Raw genomic sequence first — 26,769 nt, 5'->3', positions numbered from 1 at the left:
GATAATAGAGACACTGTCATCTTTATCAGTGATGTATATGGAGAAGATCGCAGCACAACAATGATCGATGTTGCATTATTCATGTAGGGATACCAATTTGATCCTTTGATTTGCTGCATGTTGGATAGCTGAAAGGCATGATAAAGGTAAGATCTAGTAGAATGGCACCATTAATAGGCAACTCTTTGCATGCAGCTCTAATAGGAATCATCAAATATTCCCGTTTAAGACTATTACAGCTGAAATTCACAGTCACAGCCATGCTTACTTCAGTAAGCAACACCATTTTAAAATATTTTAAAATTTATTGACACTCAAAATCAATGAATGTCAGACATCAGATTCAGATCATGAGTGCAGTTCCTGTTTAAGAAAACGGAAGTAGGGATGCCGCACCAGTCTACAGGTACGATTGAAATCCAGAGGCCTTAGACTTCCACTCCAACCATCCTGCTGGCGAATGTATGGTCTCTGAAAAATAAAACTGAAGACCTCAGAGTAAGATTGCTATACAAGAGGGACATCAAGGGCTGCTGTGTACTCTGCTTTATGGAGACAATTTTGGATGCAGCGCTGCAGCCCAATAGCATCACCATTCTCTGCAAAGAGAAGACAGCTCAGTCTTCTAAAGGCAGAAGAGGTGCATATGTTTTATGATAAACTCATTGTGATGAGTCCTGCTCACCTGACCTGGAATATCTAGTGGTCAAATGTCATACTTTTAATCTGCCTAGTGAGTTTTCCCCCATCATCCTGGTAGCAGTGTACATTCCACCACAGGCCAGCATCAGGCAGGCACTGGAAGAGCTTAGCTTCCTATCAGCAGGCATGAAACTGTGCACCCTGATGCCTTCCCTATCACTGTGGGAGATTTCAACCAGGCTAACTTGAAGAAATCACTCAACAAATACAGACATCCCACCCTGCAAAAACTCATTTCAGGGAGGTAGCACCATCAATTTGCGGGAGACTTCCGGGAGAGGTGGGATGTCTGCAATAGAGTAGCTCCTTAGCAGCTAGCCAGCTAGTTTAAGTAACGTTAGCTATGCTAATGAACGAATGACACCTGGTAAACTTACTCAACATGCCTTTTATAGTCTTAACCCACCATGGGCAATAGAAAAGTCACTGTTGCAAACAGTGCAGCGAGCAACTCTGTCGTTATTTTGACCCCTATTAGGCAGGGGTACACTTTAGTGTAGTCTGGGGTGACGTACATTTTATATTTTCTTTTTTTGGAACACTCTGCCATGGCGCGCTCTCACCCTCTCTCTGTCATGGTCGCTCGCGCACTCTCGTGCTCTCTCTTGTTTTCTCTCGCTCGCTCTCAAAAAAATTGATTTCCATGATATTGTATATAATTTGCGGGCATCAGGGAGCCACTATTAATATGCTTGAGACTCCCGGAACTTCTGGGAGAGGTGGGATGTCTGCAAATACCGCCAACATATTGCCAACATATCCAGAGGAACCAACACACTTGACCACTGTTACACCACCATCAAGAATGCCTACTGTGCCATCCCACCCTCACACTTTCAAAAGTCCGATCACCTAGCTGTACCTCTACTCCCAGCATATAGGCAGAGTCTAAAGACTGCAGCACCAGTGGAGAAGATCAAGGAGGTATGGTTAAGGGAAGTGGAGGAGCACTTAGTCAGTGCTTGGAGTCGGTAGACTGGACAATATTCAGGGATGGATTTTCAAGTATGAATGAATACGCCACAGTTGTCACTGACTTCATCAAAACCTGTGTGGATGAATGTGTGCTTTCAAGAACATACCAGACTTGCCCAGACCAAAAGCAGAGGATAATCCAGAAGATTCGTTGTCTGCTAAGGGCTAGGTCTGTGGCATTCAAGACCAGTGATCCAGAACTATACAAGAAGTCCAGGTGCAGACAACAGAAGGCTATTTTAAGGGTAAGAAAACTATTCCGATTGAGATTAGAGACTGAATCGGATGCAAGTCAGCTTGGGCAGAATTTGCAGGCGAGTACTTCCTACAAAAAGAAGCCCAACATCATGAATGGCTGTGATGCTTCACTCCAGGTGAGCTCAATGCCTTTCATGCATGCTCTGAAAGGGAAAATAAAGCTACATCTGTGCGAATCCCTGCAGCATCCGGTGACCCTGTGATCTCTGTCTCAGTGGCCAAAGTCAGAACATCTTTCAAGAGGGTGAACCTTCACAAGGTGTCAGGACCTGATGATGTACCTGGTAGAGCTTTGAAAACCTGTCCCAACCAACTTCAACCAACACCTTCACTCTCTCACTGCTGCAGCCAGAAGTTCCCATCAGCTTCAAAAGGGTGACACGGAGAGCAGTGTGTATTGATTATGTAATCATGTGCAAATGGCATCAGAAAAATGACAAGTGAAGTAAGGTACTTTGCAACCAGGGAGGTTAAACCAATTTTCTAATAGGAGCAAACAGACATAATGATAACATTGGGGATAGCATTTCCAAAATAAGATTGGAAGATAATCAATTAACATTTAGTCGTATTTCTGAGAGCTAATATGTTTTAGATTCATTTCTAGTCTGAGCTATCCAGTTGTAATATGTCTATTTCTCTATCACTTTTGAACAACTTGACACATACACAAGTGGATCTTCTTTCAGATATCCCAGTTCAAGGAAATTGTGCACAAACAAGAACTAGAAATGGCTCAGCTTGGACAACAGCAGCTTGACTCTGAAAATCAAATTGCCACAGTCAATGAGAAGTGCAAATCACTTGAAACCAACTTGGATCTTTATAAACAAAAACACCAAACTTCTGTTAACAAGATGACAGAGCTGGAAAGAGCAAAGCAACAACTGGAAGCAGACTTGCAAGATACAAACAAACAGGTGAGTTGAGATCTCTTGTCTGTTTTGGAAAGGCTGCAGTATAACAGATCTTTAGTAAGTTAGAGCTTTGGTGTCATTGCTGTGGGTAACAAGATTGAAGTGTTACACCATACAGTGCAAAACAGCCTACTGGCAATTCAATTACTAAAACACAATGACTAAATTTAAAATAAGGTCTGAGTTATTTAGAATGACATCTAAGTTACAACTGAATTAAAAACAAACAACTTTAAAATTAAAAGAAACAGTGGTTGCACCATTCAGCTATTGCACATGTCCATGTTATAAAATGCAATGGCTAAGTATAAAACAGCATCATGAATTAAAGCTAAGATTTAAAGAAAAGAGCTCTGAAATCAAAGGAAGATAGCTGACCTAGATAAATGGATGTAGTGAGTAATTGCAATGTACTTCCACTCTCCCAGTTTCAACCATTAGGACATTACCACAGTATTACCCTTCCTGAAATCCACAATCATTCCTTGGTCTTGCTGATGTTGAGTGCAACATTGCTGCTGCGACATCACTCAACCTGCTGATCGATCATGTTTCTGTCACCATCTGAAATTCTGCCACCAATAGTTGTGTCGTCAACAAATTTACAGGTAGCATTTGAGCTGTGCCTATCCACACATTCATGAGTGTAGACAGAGTAGGTAAGTGGGCTAAGCATGCATCCTTGAGATGCACCAATGTTGATTGTCAGCGAGGAGGTTCATTGTCATCTGCACAGACTGTGGTCTCCCAGTGAGGAAGTCAAGGATCCAGTTGCAGAGGGAGGTACAGAGGTCCAGATTTGGAGGTTGTTGATTAGAGCCGAGGCTTTAATTGCGTTAAACACTGAGCTGCAGTCAATTGACAGCAGCTTGACATAAGTATTACTATTATACAGGTGATCCATGGCTCAGTGGAAAGCTAGTGAGATGGCATCAATTGTAGAACTATTGTGGCAATAGGCAAATGCAGCAGGTCCAGATCCTTGCTTAGGCAGAAATTGGTTCTAACCATGACCTATCTTTCAAAGCACTTCATCACAGTAGATATGAGTGCCACTGGGCAATAATCATTGAAGCAACTCACCTTGCTCTTCTTGCCTCCTCCTGGTTCCCTTGGAAGCCACATGGCAGCTTCATATGGAAATAATTGTCACTTCTTCATTGTTATAGGGTCTAAATCCTGGAACCCTTACCCTGTATAACATACAATGGGGGTACTTTTCCAGAAATACTTCACTGTTTCATGAAATTAGCTGACCATCACACTCTTAACTTAGCACGATAAATAGCAGCCTTGTCAGTAGCATTTCCATCTTGAAAAATGGATGAAAGAAAAATCTAACTTTGTTTATTAAAAACATACATACGGACTTGAAATTGTGTATAATGTATAGGGCTATTCATAAACTAGCAAAAATATATATTATTTATAGCATTTCATTTTCTGATTGTTATGGTATATATCATCCTTACAATCTCTATCTCTTAATATTATAATGAGGGAGAAAAATGCTATTCCCCTCCTCATTCATATTCTATTTATGGCATTGGTAGCACTTAAGGGAAAAGCTATACAAAATATAAACATTAATTTTAATATCTGAGTCTTAAGAATTAGGAAACTCATCTGATAGGTATCCCAAAGAGAAATTTAATTTATTGACTACAAAAGTTATCTTCAAAATATGCAAATGAGAGTTGAATGGTTAATTGTAAATCTCATTTTCCCCTTCCATTGACTTAGCTTTGTAGTCAAGATGAGATTCACCAAAAGCTACGAAATGAGTTGCTTACAGTGAAACATCAATGTGAAGACAAATGCAGACAGGTGGAGAATTGCGAGGATGCAATTGATAATTTGACTCAGCAGCTGCAAGCTGCACAAAAGGATCTGTCTGCACACAGAGTACATGTTGCCCAGTGTGAGGAGGTCATCCATACTCTACGGGACCAGGCTGCAGTTCACCACAATGAGGTGAGTAGGAGCATGTTTATTCAGCTTTTGATTGGAGTTATTGACAAAGTTTATTGGAAACTTCCCCTATTTGGACTGTATGGGAAAGCTTATGGATTTGACATGTCAAAACATAGCAAGCCACAACAATGCCACATATTTGAAAGATAAACTAAACATGTTAACATTAGAAAAAATGTGGACTTAAATCTATATGAAAGTGTTAATGTTGGTCACAGCATCATAACTTAGCCTACTGACCAATGGTAACTTTCTCATTCCAGGGCATCCACAGCAAAAGTGGGAACAAAGTGAAATTTGTTCCCACTTGCATTTTGTTACGGACAGCATTCAAATACTATGCTTCCACCAAGCAAGGAAAGAGATTTAAATTCAATTTATTTTTGAGCCGTAAAAAGGTACAATGTGAAAACTGGCCCATCAGTTTACCAAATGTACACCAGCTATCAAGCAATCATTTACACTAATCCTGCTATTTCTATATTAATCCCATTTTATTCTCCCTACCTTCAATTTCTTTCCCAGCCCAGATTCAAGCACTCATCCACACCCTAATGTAGATACAGTGGCCAATAATTTACCTAATCCACACTTGTTTGGGACGTGGGTAGAAACCAAATCACACGGAGGAAACCCACACAATCATGGGGAGAATGTGAAAACTTTGCACAGTCAGAACAAGAGCTCAGGATCAATATCAGGAGCTGTGATGCAGCAAGTCTACCAGCTCCGTCACTACTCTGCCAGCAACAGCAAGGAGGTACAGGAGCCTGAAGACACACACTCATTGTTTCAGGAACACCTCATTCCCCTCTGTCATTAGATTTCTGAACAGTCCATGACCACTACCTCATTACTTTGCTCTATTTTTGCACTATTTATAGATTTTTCTATGTTGTATATTGTAACATATAATAAGTATATTGCACTATACCACTGCTACAAAACAGATTTTACTACATATGTCAGTGATAGTGAATCTGGTTCTGATTCAGACATATGTCCCCAAAAGCACCAAATTTCAGTTGCGACCAAGACTCAGGATAGTAGGAGTTTAGATAAGTGTATACAGTGGAAGAAGGGTTATTGATTACAAATGGTGAAGGATCTGAGGCTAAGAATCAGATGTGTGGAGGTTCAGAGGGATTGTTGAGTCCTGAGGTTGTGTACTCTGGAGCCTAGAGATTGGAAGGAGGGCTGTTTAAATGCAGAGACACATTAATGTGGTCAGTTTTTAAGTTACCAACTTGCAGGCCCTGACACTGTGAATATCAGACCATCTTATGCTCAGGATATAATGGTCCAATAGCTTCTGCAATGCTCTAAAAGGGGGATGCATGGAGAATGATGTTATCCCACAAAGCTTTGGTGCAGAAATATGTAGTGTTTACAAGACTGACACAGGAAATTTCCGTCAATTTTTCTGGGTAAGAAAAATAACCTGAAAAAATTGTTGTGTTTCTCCCTTTTAAAAAAGAGTGACTTTTAATTGGATAAATTTGAACAACCTTGTGTTATGCAAATGAATTTCCAGTCTTTATGGTGATTTCAGACTCCATTCTTTCGAATAGATTTTTTTTCACGTGTTATCACTTTTTTGATGGAACTATTTAAGACCTTTTTGGAGATAGTTTGCATCATCTCTATTCTTTATATTGTAGATATCAACCCAAATTATTCACTCAATCAGAATCAGAGAAAAACTTTAAAATCTGATGGATGTATAGTACCAGTAAAGAAAAACTAAAATAGTTAATTTGATGTAATTAGCATTGTATTGCAATGAGTTGTTACAATTTTCTGGTGGGTGAGTAATCTGCAGCTTCTACAAGCAAACAATTAATAATGGTTGAATATATGCAAATTGAAACTTTTCATTTTAATAAACATTCTGTTAAGTGTGCTAAAAAGGTTATGAAAGCAAAGAAAATTTTTAGTCCGATGCAGTAGACCAAGTGACAGGAAATGCCAAACGCGTATTAGACAATTATAAAACAAAAGCTTAATTCTTTTTATATTTGTATAAGTATGAGAAATCAATTACTATTATATCTGCAAAATTACCATGTGCCAGAATCAACAAGTAACAGTACATCAACACATACTCTTGCTACCAAACAAGATCTTAGGCAGAACACCAAGTTTGAGTTTGCTCATTCATCGGCTACATGGACAGGAATGATAATGAAAGGAAATAGGTAAGAAAATACATAACTGATAATTTTAACTTGGTGTGCCTGATTGACTAGATCAATTCAGTCACTTGTTTCACACGTTGCACGATTTTGCTTTGAAGTGATTTTGGTGTGAATTAAGTCATGGAGGGTGTCTGTAGAAGTATTATTCTTATCATGGTTTGGAAGTATTTCTGATGAGATGGTATTTACAGAACTGTGAAATTAGATTTCCACAAATCTTTAACTGCTGGCATATTTATGATAGGAAGAGAGAAGTTGTAAACAAGATTGCTTATTCAGTGGCAAGGAAAACTAGTCAGGAAAAAGAGTCATGTATCAAGAAGCACAGATATTTCTTGCAGCTGCCAGTGGATTCTCCCACACATAAGTCAATTGTTCATTCTTCTCATGTTTTTAGTCCTCAGGGGTCTCAATGAGGAAGTCATTTTCTAAGTTGTTATTGTACATCCTGACAAACTTGCTATTCTTAAATAAGAACTCTGGATATCAAATAATCTTAAAAATTGAATAGTGTACACTGCAATATTGCTGATGGATGACTTGAGCTTGTGGTGTTACTCAGCTGGAGCACTTGGCAAATGCTGATGCTTTCATGTAGAGTTCTCAGTTCATTTTTGAACTGGCCAAGGATACCATCACTGGAAGATCTTTGAAGGTGTCTAACCGTTCGTAGTCCAGAAGTTAGGTCTAAAATACACACATTGAGCTGATGTCAATATATACTTGTATTTCCTGTGACTATGTGTAAAGCTGTGATGGACAGATAGCACATGAGGGAAATCTGAGGAAAATAGCACAAATTGCCGGAGGTATTCCACAAATCAGGCAGCATCTTTGAAGAGAAACAAGCAATCTTTGCCTGAAAAGTCAACTGTTTATTCTCCGCCATAGACGCTGCCTGAATTTCCAATTTCCTCCAGCTCTTTAATGTAATTTATTAATGCCATTATTTTAATTATTTTAAATATACCAATTGCTTGAGATTTGAGTGCCTTTGACAATTATTGCCTGTCCTTACTTGTCCTTAGGAAGAGCTTGTATTTCTGCAATCTCTTTGTAAAAGGTATTCTCACAATGTGGTAGCACAGGTTTAGGTCGGATCCCAGGACTTACCCCAAGCAAGAATGCACTATATTTCCCAATCAAAATGGCGAATCTGCAGGTCATGGTGTTTCGTGATCCTGCTTTCTTTGTCCTTTAGTGTTAGTGATTATAGGTTTGAAAAGTTTTGTTGCAGTTACCCAATCAAGTAACTAGGTAAGTAAGTATGAGAAAGTATCCTTTTATGAACATCATTGGTCCCAAATGGATACATTAGATTAGTGCTACTGCAAGATGCTAATGATGATTTTGTCTTGGGGCCTGCACTGAAATTTTCAGTCGATGCTTCAGGCCAAGACCCTTCATCAGGACCCGAAAAAAGGGATAAGAAGTCAGAGTAAGAAGGTGGGGGGAAGGGAGGAAGAAGTACAAGGCAGTAGGAGATAGGTGAAACTGGCAGGGGGGGTGAACATCTCCCTTCTACCTACTTTCTAAAAGGATTATTGATTTAATTAAGTTAGAAACATTAATTCAACAGCTTACGTTAAATTGTAAATATTTAGTGCAATTTTCTAAGCTGAAAGTATTACCGAATCAATTTTACAAGCTTCATTAAAGTCTGTTTCAAAATGCTTATGTTAAAAATGTTGAAAATGTTAAACTATGACAATCTTCAAAGCATAATGAGAAAGTCTCTGATAATCCCTGCATTCGGTATTTCTCTCTCACACCCCCACCCCTTTCCTGTCTTTGTCTGTTCCCACTCAAAGCTTTATAAAAACTGACTAAATTTCTGTTATTTTACCTCAAATTCTTTCATCTAATTGCCAGCAATAGGACTTTATACATTTGCACACAAAAATTAGAAATTGCAGATGATGTGACATAGAGAATGTATTGAGATTCTTTCTTTAGTTTCACTTGACCCCAGCTATTCCCTTTATTAATGGTTAACTCCAAAGGGAAGTTGGTCCCAATATTTTATAATTAAGGAATCTAAGATACATTGTTTACTTTGCACATCTAGTTAAAGAAGGCTGAAAATATTTCAGCTTTACCAGATATTCTTAAAGTGTGGACTTGCATGGTGCTTCCTCCTTCTAGAATGCAAGAAGGCTAAAAGTATAGTTAATTAATTGCGTAATCTATGGCAAGCTATTTGCTATTTAACAGGCATATTTTATCCTGTAAAATCACAAGATTGGTGCTTCATTTTCATCATCATCATCAGGTGCCATGCCCAGTTTGACCTTTGACTGTCATGGCCCACACATTCCTGTTTCGGATGGTAAACACAAAATACTCTGAAGGTGCTGGGGTCAAATGGATCAATTCTTTGGTATTCATTTCCAGTTCTCTGGCTGCTGTCTCCATCATCATTTGTCTTTGTCTTCCTCTTGCCTTCTTCCCTTCAATCTTTCCCATAATTACCGTGCATTCTAACTCCTCTTTCCTAATCACATGTCCGATGAAGTTACATTGCCTTTTCACGATCTCATACGTTATTTCTCTTTTTGTGTTTGCTCTGTTCATGACATCCTCATTAGATATTCGTTTCGTCCATGATATTCTTTGCACCCTCCTCAAAAACCACATCTCTGCTGCTACAATTCGTTTCCTCATGTTACTACATTTGTAGATATTGTCCAACATTCTGAGCCATATAACATAACTGGATAAACGTAACATTTCAGTACTCTGAGGTGGGTTGTCATGCCTAGTTTAGTATACTCTTCATTCTCGTAAAGGTGTCTATTGCCATCCCTATTCTTCTTTTGATGTCCAAGTCGCACCTGCCATCTGATGTCACCCAGCTTCCTAAGTAGCAAAAATTCTGTACTTGTTTTATGTCTTCCCCATTTATTCTCAGCCTGCAGATAGGTTTCTCCTTCTTTTTTGGATATCACCATACATTCTCTCTTTTTGCATTTGATGGATAGACCCATTTTTGCACTTTCTTCAACAATTATATCAATTAAGGTTTGTAGTTCTTCCTCCGTAGTTGCAATTAACACAGTGATATCTGCATATCTGGAATTATTGATGTTTTCACCACCAACTTTGATTCCCAAGATGTCTCTTATTTTTTGTAATATTTTTTCACTGTACACATTAAATAAATCGGAGGAGAAAACCTTGTCTAATGCCTCTCTTGATTTTCATAAACTGACTCACTTCTCCATCTATTCTTACAGCGGCAGTTTGTTCTCAGTACGGATTTCTGATTAGGCGGAGGTCTTTCGAATCTAGATCTAGAGTTTTCTATAATATTTCAAATAACTTATTGTGCTTCACTTTATCAAATGCTTTTGGGTAGTTGATAAAACAAACAAATCTTTTTGCACTTGAATAACTCGCTCTGATAGTATCCTTAACATCAATATTGCATTTCTTGTACCTTTGTCTTTCACAAAACCACATTGTTCTTTGCCTATTTCAGTTTGTACCTTACTTTTAGCTCTTGTCATCAAAATTCTTAGAACTATCTTGGTGATATGACTCATTAAACTTATGGTCCTATGTAATTCACATTCTGTTGCTCCAGGTTTCTTAGGAAGAGTGATAAGTACTTTTTTTTCATCTCTTCTGGTATTCTTCCAGTCTCATAAATGTCATTGATTAAATCAGTAAGTTTTTCAATTCCATAATCTTCAAGGGCGATTTTTAAGCATCGCATGGATTTTATCCCTTAGGTTGATACAAAGTGTACAGTGTGATACAAACTGATCTATGGTGATCACAGGTTATATTGGTAACCCTTTTCTTCTGGGTGGGATTTTGGTATTGAGGATAAATTGCTTCCTGTCTGGTTCCCTGGGTTCTGAGGTGACTGATGAGGCCAATGTGAGAACCAGTGTCTTCGAAAGATGGGATAGGAAGTGCCTGTTACGATGAATGGGTTGCCTTTTGGGTATCTCTTTTGAGCTCCCAGATCTGTTTTGAATTTATCCACTTTAGCTTGATGATAGTGCTGCACAATATGCCTTGTTTGGTTCTATCACATAGAAAGAAAGTTGTCAGGGTTTACGATAGCATGTTTTTCCAAAACAAGTTCAACTATTTAAATTGATCTGCACAACCTTTTTCCCTGAACATGATCCCTTAACTAGCCCTTTTGAACTGACATCCATGAAAACTCTGCCATTGTTGTTGTACAGCCTACAGCCATCTGACTTCAACATTCATATCCTCTGTTCATCTACTGGCCTGAAATATCTTTGAAATTATTCATTATTACAAACCATAATGACAGTCTGTTGATAAGCGCTCAAATAGATATTTTTGAAACACATAACATGAAACCTTTGTCACTCAAATCCATTCACTCTGATGTTCACGTAGATTGACTATTTCTATTGTTTAGGTGCCTCAATGTTGCATTACTAAGGAGCTAACATGGGAAATAACTAAGGTATAGATTTAAAGATGATACACAACTGAAGAATAGTTTTAAAGACAATATATGATCAATCCATTTTCGAATAACAATTTCCTAAAATGTCAGTGCTTATTGATAAAAGAAAACACTATTAAGGACCTGTCAAAACTACCTTCAGTGGCCACTTTGTTAAGTACATCTGTACATTAATGCAAATATTTAATCAGAAAATGCACAAAAGCATGGAGACATAGTCAAGAGGTTCAACTGTTGTTCAGACTAAACTTCAGAATGTGAAAGAAATATGTTCTAAGTGACTATTACTGTAGAATGACTGTTGGTGCCAAATAGGGTGGTTTAAGTATCTCAGAAACTGCTGATCTCCTGAGATTTTCATGCACAACAGTCTCTAGGGTTCATAGAGAATGATGCAAAAAACAAAAAAAAACATTCAGTAGGCGACAGTTCTGTGGTCAATATCACCTTGTTAATGAAAGAAGTCAGAGGAGAATAGGCAGACTGGTTCAAGCTGACAAGAAGGCGACAGTAACTCAAATAACCCATCAATACAACTGCAGTGTGCAGCAGAGCAACTCTGAACCCATAACATGTCAAACCTTGAAGTAGGTGGACTATAGCAGCAGCAAACCATGAACATACACTCAGTGGCCACTTTATTACCTATCTCCTGTACCTAATAAAGTGGCCACTGAATATACGCAACATAATAAAACCATACACAAAAACATCATCAAACTTGAAAATACTCAAATCCCCAGAGACATGCAGTATTGTATGGGCTAATCTAATGAACCTTAATTAGGAAGCAAGGATCGTTTTTTCAACCTTAAGCAACTCCGAATTAAATCCGAAAGGTGAAGATCAGATGTTCAATCAACAGCTAAACCAATGACCCATTAAAAATGAAGCTTCTGTGAAATTGGAATTTTTTATGTTATCTTGGGTTTTCATATTGATTTCAAAGCAAATATTATATGACAATTCAATTTGCAAATATGTCATCAAGGTACAAGGCTTCCATTAGTTACACTGAATCGCTTGGACAGAAAGGTAGTATTGATTTGAGTTTCTGTTAGCTGAGTGATTGCCTGGAATGTTTCTCTTCATGGATATTTTCTATAATAACAGTAGACTAAAGGAACTGTTGGGGATTTGTATGAGATTACTGTCATATTTTGCACCCCACAAAATATTTACCTTCTGTTTTGTGGCAGCTGAGATTGATAATTTTGTTTTATTGGCTATTATCTTTGATATGACTTAATATCAGCTTGTGTTTTAACATTTGTAATTTATGTCCTAGAGCAATCAATTGTAATCAGATTTAGAGTCATTAAAACAGGAATGCTGGAAATACTCACAAGCCAGATAGCATTGCAAAAAAAATGAAAACTCTACTATGTCTAATCAATGAACTGGACCAGAACTGGAAATATTCAGAAATGTTACAGGTTTTATCCAATTGCAGAAGCAGGGAAGCAGAGGATTGGAGGAAATAATCAAAGGGAAGATTTGCCATTGGATGAGAGGTATTAAAATAAAAATAGGATGATGGGTCAATGATAAAGAAAGTTTTTTATAACAAATATAGAACCAAAGGGTATGATGAAAGAATATGAAAATTATAGCAGAAGTCTGGAAAAGAGCGAGAAAAATGTTATAATCTGAATTTTTTAACTCCACCTTCAGCTGAATTCCATAAAGATAGTATTCCTACTCCTGATTGTGAGAAAGGAATCAATAAGAGTTGATTATTTCATTTCTAGGTGGATTGCAGTGTGCATATTGTGTATCTAATGCATTCATTGAGGTTTCATTTGAGGGCCATATAGTTATAGTACAATTCTATGACTTTATTGCCAATGAAATATGATAGCATTTATTTTTTTTATTTTGTGACAGTTCTAGTTTATCATACATTGTCAGTTCAAGATGGAGTATAAACTCATCCCTAAATTGTATCCATTTTTCAGACAGTTTACCTGCCTGAAATCCAGCGACTTGCATGTTTTTAAATCCACAGCATACATATCTCACTTGAATCACAGAAATCTGTGTCTCTCGAAGAATCTAACTAAGATGACATCTACATGTTATTTTAATATTCAGACATTAGACTTAAATGTTATAGTTTCCTTAAGTAGCACTTCAGACACTATTTATCAGCATCTCATCTTAAAATACTGGAGGATAGCCAGTAAGTTAAACTAATGCAGTGCTTTATTAAACAAAGGATCTTACAGGGTGAGAGAAAGTATTTAATTTTTAGTCTGCCTTCCCAATATACAAGATGAAACTTGTATAGAGTTTCCAGAAATTTCTCCATAATTTTTTTGAAATATATGCATTGAGGTTCTACAATCTTTTGAGTGCACACATTTGTGGCAGAACCTCTGTTTTATCTGATTCATTTGGAAAAATGTCCTTGTGATTTGTGAAGTAAATATTTTATTAGGCTTTCTCATGTTAATGAAATAATCCTCAGCTGTTGTACCCTCTGATCATGAGGAGCATGTTGCACACAGCTTTGTATATTATTGTTTATCGTACAATATTGGATATAGTTGGGTTATAGAGGTATGACAAATGTGGATCACAGGAACACCATGTATCATCATGGGTATGAATTTTCTTGTTTTCACAATAAAATTACTTTGCATGTTTTTGAGGCAAAATGTTTGCATTCTAAGACAGGTGTGACTTTAAAACCTTGTTAACATTAAATTGGAAGTTATCTGAATGCTGCATTTATAAATCGTGTTTGCCCTGGAGGTAACACAAAAAGATTGATTTTTCAGCCTCGCCAGGAGTTTTGATTTACAGCTTTAGGTTACCTGGATACAGCATGTTTTAGTTTATTGCTTGAGCCAGTAAAGTCTGTGCTTGTCCACTGATTCATTTAATCAAACCAATGACACTATCGTGCAAAAAGCGAGTAGTACTATGGAATAAGAAACTAACCTCAGGTTGGTTAATCTACAATAGGATGAAATAATTGTACTACCTGCAATATCTTATGTGCTGACCAGTTGTTTCCCATTGAATAATTTATTAGTATTCAGTCTGACATCTTTTAATCAAGTTTTGAAAATTATAAAATAGCAGGAAATTTTTGTTAGCTATCATAGAATAAACATGACCAAATCAAAAACTGTCATTTCATTTAAACGATTGAAGACCTTTCTGGTTTGATTTTTACACAAAACTGGAAGACTGCATAATTAAGCTTAACTGCAGAAGCACAATCAAGGCAAAACAGTCTGATTTTGGACTAACTCCGCAGCAGTACGGGGAGGACATTGTTCCATTGATGAACTAAGCTTCCTGAAAAGCAAGAAAAATTGAAAATTGGACTCAATTCAGTATAAGCGGCACTCTCCGATAAAGTGCAGCTATTTTGAATGTTGAAAAATTCCGTTTAGCTTTAGCGTTGGTAACTACTAGAAGGAGAGATGAGCAAAGCAGAGCAAACATGGACAAAATCTGTCCAGTTAACTCCACACTTTTCAGTGAGATACAATTGCCAGCATAGGACTTGAATTGCTCTACTCTTCCAGCTTGTTTACAGTTCCATCAGAATATGGCATTAAATGCCAACTACCCGGTTCAGAAACGTCTGGCTGATGCAGGGCCAGTACATACAAGGTGTCTGTGAGACTAGCAAGCTGGATTTGCAACAGGTGGCTCTACCGGGAAGGGGGGCGTGGGGGGGGAGCCACATTTCCATCTTGTCAATCATTCAGGTTACGGAACCCTGTTGTAAACGGGGAAACACCTTATTTAATATTCACAAGCCCAAATGCTACAGTTGATATCCAAATTAGACTTATCAATGGGTGTAATTATGTGTCCACATTTCAAATGTAGATCCCAGAATCTGCATAGTGCTTTACATGCTGAGGAATTCTGACTAAAATCATGGATCACAAACACAAGAAAATCTGCAGGTGCTGGAAATCCAAAGCAACACACACAATATTTTTTGCTGTTGGTATGTTCCCAGGTTAATTCTCATCCTGACTGGCAGCCTTGTCTTTGAGTCACTCTGAAGCAGACTATGAAACTTGGTCCATATCATGAGTGGAGCAATGGGGGCTGAGTCCTTGATCTGAGTGTCCCATCCCAGACAAGAATAATCCATTCATGATACACAGGGAATGATGTGATCCTTGACCAGGGGTGCGATGATATTTTCCAAGGTCAAAGGCTTTTCCCCAATGTCTAAGATGGGGCAAGGTAGGGACCTGGTAGTGTTCCTGCTCCTGCCGAACTGCAAGGGCTATTCTCACAAAGCTGTCTCTTTTGAGATGTTGGGCCATAGTTAAACCTGTAAAGGAAGCTAAGTCAGAGTGTGCCGACTTTAAATATTTAAATTTCTGTTCTGACTCAAAATTTTTCATTTCCATAAAAGTGTAGAGAAGAACACATTTGGAATGAGTTTGAGATGGTTTTAGTTTATTTCTGTACCACCCAAGCCCTCATTAGAGCTACATGTTTCCTCCTCCATCCTCCCACACCCTCCTTTGTGTGTTTGTACTAAACCATATTTATTTTACTTTAGTTTATCCTGCCCATGATTAGCAGCCCATAGGATCACAAATGACAAATGCAACAGTTCTTTCTTATAAATTGCACTATAATGTGGTTTTGAAATTGTCCCATGTATTATTTATTCAGTTGATTTAATTATAACACCATGGTTGCTTGACATCTCACAAATTTGATCAATTTTTTCAAGGAAGCAATGAAGCTGATTGATGAGAATGAGGCAGTGGATGTTGTCTACATGAACTTTACTAAAATGTTTGAACAGATCCCTCATGTTAGGTTGGTCCGGAAGGTTAAGTCATACAGGATCTGTGATGAGTTGGTAAATTGGATCAAAATTAGATTTGTCCTAGAAGACAGGGTAGTATTAGGAAGTGTTTTTTTTCCCCCTGTCTGGAGGTCAGTGACCACTGCTTGTAATATAGATTAATGATTTGGATGAATATGCAGGTAGTCTGAATTGATGAGGTAATCTGAAACTTAATTGTTTTCTCTGGAGCATCAGAAGTTGAAGGGCAACCTTTCGAAGTATATAAAATTTTGGGAAGTGTAGATATGGTTTATCATCAGAATCTTTTTTTCCCATGATGGAAAAATAAATTACTAGAGGGCGTAGATTTAAAATGAAAAGTGAAAGTTTAAAGGAGTCTTGCGAAGCAAGTCTTTTACCCAGAGAATGGCCGGTGCCTAGAATGCACTGCCAGTTGAGATGTTAAAAGCACATATATTGTATTGACAACATTTTAGAGGCACTTAGACAGACATGATAGGCAGGGAATAGGGGGATGTGGACTACTTGCTGGCAGGTGTGATTAATTTATAATGGCATCATGGTTGATGCAGACATGACAGGCTAAAGGGCTGGTCCCTGTGCTATACGTCTCTATGTTCTATGAAATCTGAAATAAAAACAAAAATTCTGGAAATACTTAGCAAGCAACAATGGAATTAACAGAATTAGTATTTCAGATCAATGGCATTTCATCAGAATTATTCATCAAAACATAAATCCTCATGAATATTTTAATTATCCTATGACTACAGAATTTGTTGGAAGGTCAGAAATTGAAGTGCTATTGCCTAAAATTAATCCTCTGAACACAATTTCCATATCTCATAACTTGTTTAACAACGTATCTAGATTTCACACCTTCTCCCTTTGTCAGACATTGGAGTGTTTTCAAAATAGATAACCATAATTTATTTACGTAGGCGTGATAGACATAGTCTGGTAGAACATTGCTGTAAACAAAATATCAATTTGTCATTAATTTATAATTACCAAAAATTTGAAAAATTGTTTTCTTCACCATCTTTTTGAGTTACTTTTGCAACTTCTGTCATCTTTTTTCTGAGGAATATTTGTGCTCCTGGCGTTCTTATATTATTAATCAAGCATAGATTTAGCCTAGAACATAGTACAACTGTGCCAATAATATAAAAGGGAACCATGAAGAGATTTCAGTGTTAATATTCACAATACATCCAAAGAGAGTTCTTTTTTATTCTTAGAGCACATATGTAAACTACGATACACTTTCTAGAAAGGCTTCCACTGCCAAATTTAAAAGCAAAGTTCTGCAAGTGGTGAAAAACTAAAATAGGAGCAACGAATGCTGGAATTACTCAGCAGCTCAGGGAACATGTGTGGAGAAAGAAACATAATTAATATTTCAGAAAGAGGGCCTTTCATCAGAGCATGGAACAGTAAGAAATGAAACAAAAACAGCAATAAAGGGAAAGGATGCAGGAAATAAAGAGAAGCAGCTCATCTTTGACTATGCATACAGGAGTTCAACAATTTCAGATAATCCTCTATTCTACTTCTATAGCTCACATTCCCAGCATTCAGATGTTTTTTTCCTCTCTCCCCTTCTGTTAAATCTGGGTTTCATTTGTTTCCCTATATTTATACCTCTCTCAAACACTTATTGTTATACATTATCCTTTACCATCTTCTTTCAACCTATACCATCATCATTCAGTCTCTCCTGGTCTCCAACTTATCATAGGTATTTTTGTTTGGCCTCCCTACCCTGTTCTCTTCTCTATAATTATTAAACTTGTTTCTAATTTTTCTCAGTTTAGACTTTAAGTTGAACATTAACTCTGTTTTTGTGTAAGGAACAGAGGCCACAAGGCGGCCTGTCCTGGGATTGTAGGCGTGTGCGTGTGAGGGGATGAAAGGGTAGGAAAGGGGCTTGCTATGGTGGTGTTGTCTTGTTTTGTGCTGCTGTCATTGTTGTTGCTGCTGCTTGCGTTGTTGTGTTCAACATTGTGGGCATGCTATGTTGGCACCGGTGGCAACACTTGCGGGCTGCCCTTCAGCACATCATTGGGTGTGTTGGTTGTTTGCAAATGACAAATTTCACTCTATGTTTTTATGTACATGTGTAGATGAATCTGAATCTGTGGGTGATGCCAATTCTGTTGAATATTTCTGACTTTTTTTTTATTCCATTGCAAACTTGGTGGGTTAATGTGGACATCTGAGAGGAAGACACAAAAAGCTGCAAATAATCAGTAGGTGCAGTAGCATCCATTAGGGAAAAGAAAATGAGAGTTCATGCTTCAGGTCTTAATGAAAGACCCTGCCTGAACTATTGAGTAGTTCCTGTAGTTCTCCTTTTATTTAATGCTTCTACTGTCCTTCAAAACTAAAGGTGTTTTTTTTTTGTTTTTTAGGCTACTGTTTGGGAAGAAAATGTAGTAAAACTCCAAGCAGATTTTGCTTCCTACAAAGCCACACACAGTCATGCTGATACGGAGTACAATTTCCAGTCTGCTCATCTTGAACAACTAAAGAAGGTACGCCATTTTGTTCCTTATCCTCATTTACTGCAGAATAACATGTTTTGAATCTTGTTCTCGAAATGCGAGCCATCAGTAGCTTTGAGAACTATGGGGCGCAATCTGAAGCAACCTATTACTTTAATATCACATTAACTAAGAAATATGCACAAGCCTTCCCATTATCAAGGACAACTTCAAGGTGGTGCCTCAAGAAGGAGGCTTCCATTTTGAAGGGCCCTCAGCATCCAGGACATGCCCTCTGCTCAACGCTACTAGCCTGAAGACCCACACTCAATATTTTAGGAACAGTTTCGTCCCCTCCGCCATCAGATTTTCAAACGCTCCATAAATTCATGACTGATACCTCACTATAGCTCTTTTGCATTGCTTTTCTATTTTTTCAGAATCAGAATCAGATTTAATATCATCGGCATATGTTATGACATTTGTGAATTTTATGGCAGTGGTACAATGAAATACATGATAAATAAATATAGAGAAAAAACTGAGTTACTGTAAGTATATATATGTCTATTAAATAGTTAAGTTCAAGTAAATAGTACAAAATAACAGAAATAATAAAGTAGTGAGGTAATGTTCATGGGTTCAGTGTCCATTTTAAAAATTGAATGGCAAAGGAGAAGAAGCTGTTCCTAAATCACTGAGTGTGTGCCTTCTGGCTTCTGTACCTCCTTCCTGACAGTAGGAATGTGAAGAAGGTACATCCTGGATGTTCTGTACCTCCTTCCTGACAGTAGGAATGTGAAGAAGGTATGGCTTGGGTGGCGGGGATCCTTCAATAATGTATGCCGCCTTCCTTTTGAAGATGTCTTGAATACTACGGAGGCTGGAACCCATGATGGAGCCGACCAATTTTACAGGCTTCTATTACTTTCTATTATTCTTTCTGTACAAATTACAAACTTTTATTGTAATCTGTAATGCTTGCAATATGCTACAAAATGGAAAATTTTGCAACTTATGTCAGTGACAATAAACCTGATTATGATTCAGAGATTAAAACTCAATATATTAAACTGAAGTTACTTAAAATTACATAGAATTTACAACAAAGAAATGATCAATTTGGCTCAGAAGATCTGTTCTGCACATGGGCCTTTTCCCATCCTGTCCTGTTGGTTTTCTACTCCCTTCATCCTCCCGTATAAACATTAAGCCTTTTCCTAAATCTGCCAGCTCTCTATGTTTCTGCCCCTCAAAAGTGTGGTGGGTTGTACGTATTCATTATCATCGATAATAAAAGGCTTTCCGAATTTCTTAATTTGATCTTAACATCATAACATTTCAATTATGTTCCACACTAACAAAGAGTTGGTGGGGATCATCACAAAGTAAATTGATAGAACTGTACAAAAACCAAGACTGAAAAGCTAGGGTAGACACCGGATCTTATGCAACTACTACCTCCCACCCCTGGATAGCTGAGCACCTCTCTCCCAGCTTTAATACCTATAAGAAGCGTACTCACTGAGGCCAGGACAGATCTAGTGCAAAAGCACTCTACAGAAAACTGGCACTACTCTGAACAGAATAGTTCACAGTGGAGTGTAGCTACTTTCCAAGGCTCATCTTATCAATCAGATAGAATAGAAAGCAAACCTTCCCTTTGATGGACCAGCCTAAATTGCATTCCATTCTAACTTCTCTGAAATTCCCCTCCTTCCATCAATGTGGGAACACCAATGTGATAGACAGTAGTGGTCCAAGGAATACAGTATTACCTTTTAGAATGATCAGAGCAACTCTAGCAGGAAGTAAGACCTTGATCCAATTATTGCCAATTATATATATATATATATATATATATATATACACACACATATATATATTTCTAAAAGAAACAAGTAAGCAAAATAAATTTATAATGGAAATGGAAACAAAAACAGAAAATACTCGAAGTACTGTATCTGTACTTGATCAGGCTGCATCTGTGGGAAGGGAAACGTAGTCAACATTTCAGAGTGGAGACTTTGACAGAACACTGTAAGGGAAGCTGCATAGGCAAGCGTTTCGTCATGTAATTAAATTCGTCTGTGGAGTTTCTCGAAGCACTCTAGGCATGTTATATGTCAATGACGCCATACAAAGATAGGTGGAGGGGCAGGTAGTGTTGAGTAACCAGGGAGTCTGCAGAAGGACTCACAGATGAGGAGAATGGGTAAAGAAGTGGCAGGTAGAATATAGTGTAGGGAATTGTATGGTCATGTACTATGGTCATAAAGGCGAAGACTATTTTATTAATGGGGAGAAATTTCAGATATCAGAGGTGAAAAGGGACTTGGGAGAATGTGTGCTGGATTCCCTAAAGGTTGAGTCAGTGGTAAGGAAGGCAAATGCAATGTTAGCATTCATTTCAAGAGATCTAGAATACAAAAGCAAGGATATAATGTTGCGGTTTTATAAGGCATTGGTCAGGCTGCACTTGGAGCATTGTAAGCAGTCCTGGCCCCCTTATCTAAGAAAGGATGTGTTGGCATTGGAGAGGGTTCTGGGGAGGTTCAGGAGAATGAGCACAGGAATGAAAATGTTACTGTATGAGGAGTGTTTCATGGCACTGCGCCTGTAGTCACTAGCGTTTAGAAGAATGAGGGAGGATCTTATTGGAACCTACCAAATGTTCAAAGACCCAGACGCGGAGAGGTTACTTCCTATAGGGGGGAATACAAGGACATCTCTTTAGAACAGAGATGATGAGGAAATTATTTAGCCAAAGAGTGGTGAATCTGTGGAATTTATTGCCACAGACAGTTGTGGAGGCCAATCATTGTGTATACTTAAAGCAGAGGTTGATAGGTTCTTGATGAGTAATAGTGTCAAAGGTTATGGGGTGAAGACAAGAGAATGGAATTGAAAGGGATAATAAAACCACCCAGGACATGTTCTCTTCTCACTGCTGGAAGAAGGTTCTGGAGCCTCAAGACTCTCACCACCAGGTTCTGGAAATGCTATTACCCCTCAACCATCAGGCTCTTGAACCAGTGGGGATAACTGCATTCAACTTCACTCGCCCCATCACTGAAATGTTACCACAATCTATAGACTCACTTCATGGTGAAGATCCCTGCTGCACCTGATGACCCTGTGATCTCCATCTCAAAGGCCGATGTTAGGCTCTCTTTAAAGAGAGTGAACCCTTGCAAGGCGGAAGGTCCCAATAGAGTACCTGGTAAGGTTCTGAAAACTTGTGCCAACTGTGGTAATATGTTGTAACTGGGTTAACTGTCTGGACACGCCCCTCTGCTGACTGCCCCTGTGGCTCCTCCCACAGATTCCTGTATAAAGATGTTTTCACCTTGCCCCTCCCCCTCAGTCCGGGGGCAGGCACTCACCATGAAGGTCGTATTGTACAGCGAATAAAAGCCTTTCAGTATTTTACCCAACTTCAGTCTTCTGGAGTTACTGAAGGTGCGCTTCACCAACCAACCAGCGGGAGTATTCAAGGACATTTTTAACCTCTCACTGCTATGGGCAGAAGTTCCCACTTGCTTCAAAAAGGCAACAATTATACCAGTGCCTAAGAAGAATAATGTGGGCTGCCTTAATGACTATTGCCCAGTAGCACTCACATCGACAGTGATGAAATGCTTTGAGAGGTTGGTCATGACTAGACTGAACTCCTGCCTCAGCAAGGACCTGGACCCATTGCAATGTACCTATTGTCACAATAGGTCAATGGCAGACGTGATCTTAATGGCTCTCCGCAAGGCTTTAGACCACCTGGACAACACAAACGCCTACATCAGGATGCTGTTCATCGACCATAGCTCAGCATTTAATACCATCATTCCCACAATCCTGATTGAGAAGTTGCAGAACCTGAGCCTCTGTACCTCTCTCTCTGCAATTGGATCCTTGACTTCCTAACTGGAAGACCACAATTTGTGCAGATTGGTGATAACATATTGTCCTCACTGATGATCAACACTGACGCACCTCAGGGGTGTGTGCTTAGCCCACTGCTCTACTTTCTATATACACATGACTGTGTGACTAGGCATAGCTCAAGTACCATCTATAAATTTGCTGATGGTACAACCATTGTTGGTAGAATCTCAGGTGGTGACATGAGGGCGTACAGGAGTGAGATATGCCAACCAGTGGAATGGTGCCGCAGCAACAACCTGGCACTCTGCGTCAGTAAGATGAAATAGCTGATTGTGGACTTCAGGAAGGGTAAAACGAAAGAACACATGTCAATCCTCATAGAGGGATCAGAAGTGGAGAGAATGAGCAGTTTCAGCTTCCTGGGTGTCAAGATCTCTGAGAATCTTACCTGGTCCCAACATATCGATGCAGTTATAAAGAAGGCAAGACAGTAGCTATTCTTCATTAGGAGTTTGAAGAGATTTGGTATGTCAACAAATACACTCAAAGACTCCTGGGCTACAGCACAGGATCGAAAGAAGCTGCAGAAGGTTGTAAATCTAGTCAACTCCATCTTGGGTACTAGCCTACAAAGTACCCAGGACTTAAGTACTCCATTATTAAGGACCTCCAGCATGCAGGGCATGCCCTTTTCTCACTCCATCAAGTAGGAAGTACAGAAGCCTGAAGCCACACATTCAGCAATTCAGGAATAGCTTCTTCCCCTCAGCCATCCGATTCCTAAGTGGACATTGAATCTTCGGACAATACCTCACTATTTTAATATACAATATTTCTGTTTTTGCACATTTTTTAAATCTATTAAATATACATAATTGATTTACTTGTTTATTTATTTTTTTATTTTATTTATTATTCTTTTTCTTCTGCTAGATTATGTATTGCATTGAACTGCTGCTGCTAAATTAACAAATTTCACATCACATGCCAGTGATAATAAACCTGATTCTGATTCTGATTCTGAAGGACTCTTCATCTCACTTTCTTAATATTTATTGCTTATTTACTTATTATTATAATTATTTCTTTTAGTTTCGTATTTGCACAGTTTGTTGTCTTTTTCATTTTAGGCACTTCTCCGTCCTGTTCAATGCAGTCTTTCACTGATTATATTATGTTTCTTGGAATTACTGTGTATGCCCGCAAGAAATTGAATCTCAGGATTGTATATGGCGACATATATGTACTTTGATAATAAATTTACTTTGAGCTTTGAACTTCGAATTCAGCCGTGATGGAATGGCAGAACAGAATTGATGTACCAAGTGGCCTAGCTCTGCTCTGATGTCTCATGGTCCTATGGTCATTAGATTTTACAAATATCACCAGATATGTATGGTTCCCTTTTTTAAAAATAGAAGACAATGTGATTTCATTTCTGTTGTGAATCTCTGATGCCCTTATAACATGATTTACAGCACTTTGTCATGGATTTCCAGTCTTGAATACCTACGTCCCAAACTCTAAGGAACATGGAATCATTTTCTGCTAAGACCTATGAAGAAACATGTGACATTGCTTCCGATTAGCTTTGTGTACTATCCAGGCATATTCAACAACAGTTCCAAAAATAAAGTCCAGGAATAGAGTGTTCTGGAGATTTGTGTGCATAAATCTATTAAGGACATTTTGAGAAAGTAGTTAAGATGTATGAGACATTGGGATTTCATAAACTGAGGTGAGCACAAAAGAAGTGAAGTCATTATAAGTTTATCAAACCTTTCACTAGGATGCAATTACTCCACTCCTAGACACACCCTTCAGGACAATGAGGAGGTACTTTGGAGAATATAGAGGAATTTACCACAATGGTTCATGGAATGAGAGATTTTAACCAGACAGATGAGTTGGAGAAGCTGGGCTTGTGTTTATACGAGTAATGAAAGTCAAAGGTGTGGAAAGGATGTTTCCCATGGTGGGGGAGTCCAGGACAAGAGGGCACAGACTCAGGATGGAAGGTTGTCTGTTTAAAACATAGATGCGGAGAATCTTCTTTAGCCAAAGGGTGGTAAAATTTGTTTATTATCACAAGCAGCTGCTAAGTTAACAAGTTAACAAAATAACGAAGTTAACACATCGCTGGGTGGATGTAAGGGAGAGCTTGATAGCTTCTTGACCGGACACACCATCAGATGTTACGGGGAGAAGGCCAGGGATTGGGATTGAGGAGGGGGGAAAAAAAGGATCAGCCATGACTAAATGGCAAAGCAGACTCGAGGGCCAAATGGCCAAATTCTACACCTATCTCTTCTGGTCTTATGGAAATTGAGAGGAGATTTAATAGAGAAATAACAAATCATGGCAGGCTTAGTAAAGATAGGGAGAGGAAGATATTCCCATTTGGTTAATGGTGCAAAAACTAAGGGACAGATTAAAGATTTTGGAAAAAGGAGTGAAGCAGGAAAGTTTTTCTTTCTTCAAGCAATTAGTAATCACTTGCAGCCCTCTGCCGACAAGTATCATGAAGCTATTTACATCATTAATTGAACTCACTTCATATGCTGCTATATAATGTAAATATTCTTGGGTATCCAAAATTCTTAATATGATGGAATATCAAAATATTACAGAGCAGTTTATGCCAACATATTCCAGAAGCTGCAGAAGATTGTAAATTTTGTGAGCTCCATCTTGGGTACTAGCCTACAAAGTACCCAGGACCTCTTCAAGGAGCAGTGTCTCAGAAAGGCAGCGTCCATTCTTAAGGACCTTCAGCACCCAGGGCATGCCCTTTTTTCACTGTTGCCATCAGGTAGGAGGTACAGAAGCCTGAAGGCACACACTCAGCGATTCAGGAACAGCTTCTTCCCCTCTGCCATCTGATTGTTAAATGGACACTTGGACACTACCTCACTTTTTTAATATATAGTATTTCTTTTTTGCACAATTTTTAATCTATTCAATATACATATACTGTAATTGATTTTGTTATTTATTATAATTATTACTATTTTGTTTTTTTTCTTCTATTGCATTGTACTGCTACTGCTAAGTTACCAAATTTCAAGTCAAATGCCATTGATAATAAACCAGATTCTCATTCTGAAGAAGGTTGTTGTTCATTGCATACCAAAATGGGATACTCAATTTAAAAGGCTTCAAGCTCATATCTTACAGAGGTGGAATATTATCAATTAAAATAAATAGTCTTGCATAGATCATTAACTGCACACCATCTGGTGAAATAAATATTTCTTCCCTACCTTATTGAACATGTAAAATTTTTATACTTGTAAGTTAAGGGTGATAAATGTTTTATTATTTCAATGAGTATTGCTCATTATCACTGGGTTACTTTAATATACTGAGATACCAGCAATGTTTAGCTGTGTTTCTCCAGACTTCGAACTCTAGTCATGTAACGGCAATAAATGTGACCAATGTTATTTAAATTATGTAGCATAATGTCATATTTATTATGAACAGCGCTTTCAAAACTTGGAAACTGTTCACGCAAACTACATGCAGTGAGGCAAAAAAGACCAGGAATCACAAGCTAAGCTAGTTTATCACGCAATAGTAACAATTTAGTTTATGGAGTTGTTAACTCAGCTGACATTCCTTTACTGTTATTTGAGTGAAAGTGAAGACAGACTATTGCTATCAAATCATTCTTTGCTTTTAAAATGTGTTCTTCCAGGATTTTGCACAAGCCGTTACCTGGAACTTTGAACACTTCCATGTTGATATTGTTTTGTTTTCTCTGATTCCTGTAATTATTTAAAAAAAAGCAAATCAGTCATCAAAAATAAAGGAAAACTTTTGTTTAATAGATGAATCAATTTCCCTGATCTATTAAAGACTCATAATTTTGTTCCATTGAATGCTAATAATGTCCTTTTAAAAAGAAAAGGGAAATTATAGTACCTATTGTACCTGGTTGCCGTGGGCAGAAAGTAGAAATCCAAGTCTACTGCCGGCTTAGTTGGAGATAAGTTATGATGAGTCCACAATAAGCGAGGTGTGTGTGCAAATCAGCATTTATTGGAAACAATACTATTAACTCCACTAACTTTAGTGATGCAGGAAGAGTGAAATTAAAATCTTTTAACTAAAT

General features: G+C 38.1%; 1 protein-coding gene across 9 annotated transcripts in view; it reads left to right on the top strand.

Annotated features, from left to right (window-relative positions):
* Positions 1–26,769, top strand: part of LOC140210664 (uncharacterized) — a 182,710-nt gene that overhangs the window by 20,524 nt on the left and 135,417 nt on the right. For all 9 annotated transcript variants that reach the window (XM_072279827.1, XM_072279821.1, XM_072279828.1 and 6 more), the window contains exons 3-5: positions 2,625–2,855; positions 4,596–4,826; positions 18,699–18,821. In XM_072279827.1, coding sequence (XP_072135928.1) covers positions 2,625–2,855; positions 4,596–4,826; positions 18,699–18,821 — 585 coding nt within the window. The remainder of the gene's footprint in view (positions 1–2,624; positions 2,856–4,595; positions 4,827–18,698; positions 18,822–26,769) is intronic.

This window comes from Mobula birostris, chromosome 15 (assembly GCF_030028105.1).
Source record: "Mobula birostris isolate sMobBir1 chromosome 15, sMobBir1.hap1, whole genome shotgun sequence".
Lineage (NCBI taxonomy): Eukaryota > Metazoa > Chordata > Chondrichthyes > Myliobatiformes > Myliobatidae > Mobula > Mobula birostris.
The sequence above is the reverse complement of the archived record's forward strand: the minus strand, read 5'-3'. Positions and strand labels throughout refer to the sequence as shown.